At 52.4% G+C, this 4,525-nt stretch overlaps 1 protein-coding gene across 1 annotated transcript; it reads right to left on the bottom strand.

The window, feature by feature from the left end:
* Window positions 1-716: 716 nt before the first annotated feature.
* Window positions 717-4,224, bottom strand: dati (zinc finger protein datilografo). The gene is made up of 6 exons (XM_003746745.1): window positions 4,015-4,224; window positions 2,253-2,580; window positions 1,724-2,151; window positions 1,435-1,557; window positions 1,048-1,320; window positions 717-881 (listed from the first exon to the last, which is right to left on the bottom strand). The coding sequence occupies exons 1-6, from the start codon at window positions 4,063-4,065 to the stop codon at window positions 717-719; spliced, it is 1,368 nt and encodes a 455-aa protein (XP_003746793.1). The 5' UTR covers window positions 4,066-4,224.
* Between the last annotated feature and the right edge of the window lie 301 nt (window positions 4,225-4,525).

Genomic DNA, 4,525 nt, shown 5'->3' with positions numbered 1-4,525 from the left:
AGAGGTACTCAATAGATTATGTAATTGTTCTTCAGGATAGAGTCTTCACAAGTACTATAATTACATGAAATTGTTCTTGCCGCCTTCCTATCCTGCCTCTCTTCATCCTTAACTCGCTCTCCCTGACTCCTTGCGTCCGGTGGATGATGTCCACTTCGCAGGCCACGAGATTTGGTCGTTTCGAGACGCAGGTTTCATGCCCAGGAGTTCTGGATGCTCACTCCGATTGCTTCGGATAAACCTCATTTCTTCGAGTCGTAACTCCACTAAATATACAATTCCAATACAAACTAGGCTCTCGACGGTTCCGCATCTCCATCGGGAAGCGACGAATTCAATTCGGAACCGTCGCATTGTCGCTGCCAACTGGCACCAGTATCAAATGTGGTAGCTCATTACCAAATATCACCTATGACTGTGATGAAAATGACTCGGAAATCATGTATAAGAATATCTATAATTTCAAGAATCACATGATCGATTGGATTAATGAACGAACGATGCATTGCGGCCGCTTCAGCCATCTACAAAATCTAACGCAGGAGGGACTACGAATGTGGCACCGGGCAGGAGACGCGTATCAGTGGTTGAGGAGACCTTGATTGAAGCAGTTTAGGGTCCGGTTTTCAGTCAATCAGTCAGTAAGTCAATCAGCAAGCCAGCCGAGTGACGATCTGTCTACAACTGGAGCTAAAATGAGAACAACGTGTACTCTCTCAGTTTTGACCCAGAGACGGTGGAGCTTCCATCATGAGTGGAGGATACCCTTGCAAAGGTGGATTCTGCATTATGAAAGGAGCTAAGCCGACCAACGTCCGCTGAAGAGCCTCCGCGGCTTGCTGTTGCTGCTGGTGACTTTGTTCCTCGATATCCTCAGCCTCCTGTGAAGAACAGGGAATTAGTTGGAAAAAACGGAAGAACGAGGATCAAGCGGCATGGTGGGTCGGAGAGGATTCGATTTTAGTACGACTAGAATCCTAGATTCCCTCCGGACGGGAGAAATATGCGGGCATTCATGGAGAGACTTCTCGAAGTCTCCTTCTTTACCTGTTTGGGAATATTGTACACGACGAAATTTGCCAGCTGTTCGGTGGCCATGTCCGCTCTGCTGGGTCTGCCCCGTTTGCGTTTGAGGGGATATTGAGGACCCGCGGCCATGCCCATCGGGAAAGCGTGGCTTGTCCGCATATGATCTGCTAACAAATCACCGGAAGAGAAGCCCTTGTTACAGATGGCGCAACTCATTCCGCTTCCTGCTTGGCTTGAGGCCGGGTTAGCCACAGCTGCACCCAGTTCATCCTGAGCTCCAGCTAGGGCTCTCTGGAAAGCAGAAGAGGGAAATAATTGCAGATTGTAACGCAGCTAGTCACTGGATTCAAGAAAATCGTGCACACGCCCTCTCCGATCCGTTTCAAGCCCCCTCGGCTGACTCACCGCAACATGTCCGCCGGCTTGATGTCGCGAAGTTTGTTGATGATTCGAATTGGGAGGATGTGACTGGATGTGGCCGAGCTGCCCGGGCCCGACACCCGCCTGCGGGAGTGCGGGATGGCACACCTAAAAACGAATGGATCATTATTGCTTTCAATGATGATAGTTTCATCGACTCCCCGAAGAATTGGAATTTATCGCACACGAGGAGTTCCCTCTCATTCCCTCTCGCATTATGATCGAGAAGTTCGGAACCAAGGAACGAGGGAGAAGAAGAAGTCGCGTTGCGCACCTTTGCCCTGTGGGCTCTCAATGAGGCATCGGAGGCGAATCCTTTGCCGCAATGAGGACAATGATACGGTCGCGTTCGGAGCCTTTCTAGTTGACTCTCGTGATTCCGGAGATGCTGTTGAAGGTTTGACAGTTGGATAAAAGCTCGACCGCACTCTGCGACGCTGCACTTGTACGGCCGTTCACCGGTGTGTAGCCGTGTGTGTTGCTGTACATGGCTGAGTTGCTTGAAACGTCGGTCACAAAATGAACACTTGTAGGGTTTCTCTCCGGTGTGTATTCTCGTGTGCTGGGTTAGCTGATGGCTACTGCTGAATGATTTGAAACACTGCAGGCACTGATGCTGATGCGAATGGGTCAGAGGTCGTTCACGTTCCAAGCCTACGCCCACGACCCGGGGGTAGCCTGCCACCGAATGCTGAAGTGCTCCTGCCGAAGAAATAATTGTTCAGTTTTTACGGTGTCCGACGCCGAACCATTTCCCTCAACATATTATGTCATCGGCACATGACGTGAGCACAGTTACGTACCCGCGTGAAGAGCATCACCCAAAGGTCGCGGGAGTAGAGGCTGGCGCGGCGTTGATGAACGTCCCGGTAACACAGATGATTCACCTTCGCCACCTTGCGAAGCGCGCAGCAAATGCGCTGCCCCGCTCTGAGCTCCGTGTAGTGCAGGTGGGGGAGGTGGCCTCGACGAATTCGATTGCAAAGGCAATTTTGGACTGCCCGGTCCGGCAGCAGACACTGTCGGGTAGTGGAATTGCGACTGAACATTCGGCACCTGCTGTTGATGAAGGGGCTGAGCGCCCGGCTGCGGCAGCGCACCCGCGTCCAGCTGCTGTTTGTACATCCACAGCTGCAAATATTAGAACGACGGACTTTAGGAAAATCAAACAAGTTCTATTAGGAAATGAGGGAACGGAAGCAACACATAGGATGAGACTTCCTAGAGGATTCCAACATTCATCGATGAGACACCAGGGGGATTTCATCCCGAAGGTCAGGGGTGGAAATCATACGAAGTCAAGCTCGAGGGGAGATACGAATAGATTCTCGCGCTACAGATAGGGGCAGACTCCGATGACATGGATCAGGAAAAGTGGAGATGAGCGATCCGGGGACCCAACTGGTTCCCTCGCGGGTAGCAAGGGTTTCATTCCGAGGGCATGGCAAATGCGATCCTCATTGATCGGATGCAGGAAAAAGTTCCCCATGACACCTGAAGAGCTACATAGCAACACTCGGAAGCGTTTCCCGTGGAAGGAAAGGAGTCATTTTGTGATCGGAAGTCACTCCCATTCTTGTTTCCAAATCCCACGGTTCTCCTCCTCTGGCTCTTCTTTATCAAGCCCGCCTTGACGTCCCGCAGGAAGCTGTAAGTAGCCGCTACCAATGTTCGTGCGAGCCGAACAACCGTGCGCTTCGACGCCGGAGAGTTCAGCTTTCTGGATTGAACTGCTCGAGCCTCAGCGCTCTGAGTGGCTTCGTGGCTGACAGACGACTGTTTTGTTCATGTTTTTCTTCCTGAACCAATTTTCAGATGGAAATTTAAAAATAACACAGACAGCTCTGCCCGATCCCCGACCGCTGCGGCTGTCGTCGCCGTCGTCATCGCGCAGCGCTACCACCGCCGCGCTGTCCTCGCTGTAGCAGAAGGGAGTTCTATGGTTTGCTCCTTTAAATGGTCGGTTGGCTGGCTGGCTGGCTCGTACGGTCGGTCGGTCGCTCGTTCGTTCGATGATCATCCCGAATCATCAGTGCGGCGGCGGTAGCGGCGGCGACGGTACAGCCTCAAGAAGACGACGACGACGTCTCTTCAAGGCTTCCCTTCCTCTGAGCTGGAGAGGGCCGTGCTATTTTTTCGTATTATTTTTTCTCATAGATCCTCTCCCGAATTTTTTACTTCGCGACAAGAAAAAATACCCAACCACAACACCACACAAGGAGGCCGCCGGCGCCTATCAAAACACACCGGTCGAGACATTGAATTCAATTTCTCTCCGCAATCGAACAAGTCTTCGCTCCTCTCCGACCGAAAGGATCGCTTAGGCCTTTAAGTGATTCCAGTCGGAATCCAGTCGAGAAGGCCGAGTGCATGTTCACGCTCTCTCTGGTTCGGTCGGTGGATCTTCCACTGTAAGAACAAGAGACTGGTCGAACCAATCGGAAGACGAATATCTCTCCGAGATAGATCCACGCAGCGATCCATCCTATGCCTAACTGTTCCACATCCTCCCCCGAAGGCTCTCCGCTGAGAGTCGGACTCGAACAAACGTTTTCCTCTACTCACGTCCTTAGCCTGGAGTTCACTCTTCATCGCGGACGCTGCCAGACGGTTCATTCGAGCGGCATTTTGTGTCTTCTCAGTTTCAAACTCGACCCATGATTTCCAACTGCTGCTGCTGACTCCGAGCGTCGATAATACCGCCGCCGTCGTTGCTACTGCTGCTGCTCGAAACACTCGACGACCAAACGACTGCACTCGGAGGGCTCGAATCGAAGGCCCGCAAGCCCGGACGGAAGTGCGCGAACGCCGAGACCATCTCTAGTTCGGGGTCGGCATCGGATTCACGTCGAACTGTCACTCACTAAACTGCACAAACACATGATATAGCGGCCGCAGTCGGACAGCCAGCGCAACCAGATCGCTTCTCGTCGACGTTCGAACCTCAAGAACTCCGAAGGGATTCCCCGGAATTTCTCCCGGAAAACGATCAAAAGAAGAAGATTAGGCTGCCGCTACGAGCGTACAACGTTCGACTGAAGCCACGTCCCAGCCGAGCTCGCAGCAACCGACGGAG

The sequence above is a fragment of the Galendromus occidentalis genome, unplaced genomic scaffold (genome assembly GCF_000255335.2).
Source record: "Galendromus occidentalis unplaced genomic scaffold, Mocc_1.1 scf7180000077501, whole genome shotgun sequence".
Classification (NCBI taxonomy): Eukaryota; Metazoa; Arthropoda; class Arachnida; order Mesostigmata; family Phytoseiidae; genus Galendromus; species Galendromus occidentalis.
The sequence above is the reverse complement of the archived record's forward strand: the minus strand, read 5'-3'. Positions and strand labels throughout refer to the sequence as shown.

What these genes read in the sequence shown, in the direction of transcription:
- dati (XM_003746745.1), bottom strand. Translation starts at nt 4,065, where the DNA reads ATGAACCGTCTGGCAGCGTCCGCGATGAAGAGTGAACTCCAGGCTAAG. An exon ending in GTGAACTCCAGGCTAAGGAC is followed by an intron (nt 2,581 to 4,014) that starts GTGAGTAGAGGA and finishes TAATATTTGCAG; the next exon opens with CTGTGGATGTACAAACAGCA. An exon ending in TGTACAATATTCCCAAACAG is followed by an intron (nt 882 to 1,047) that starts GTAAAGAAGGAG and finishes TGTTCTTCACAG; the next exon opens with GAGGCTGAGGATATCGAGGA.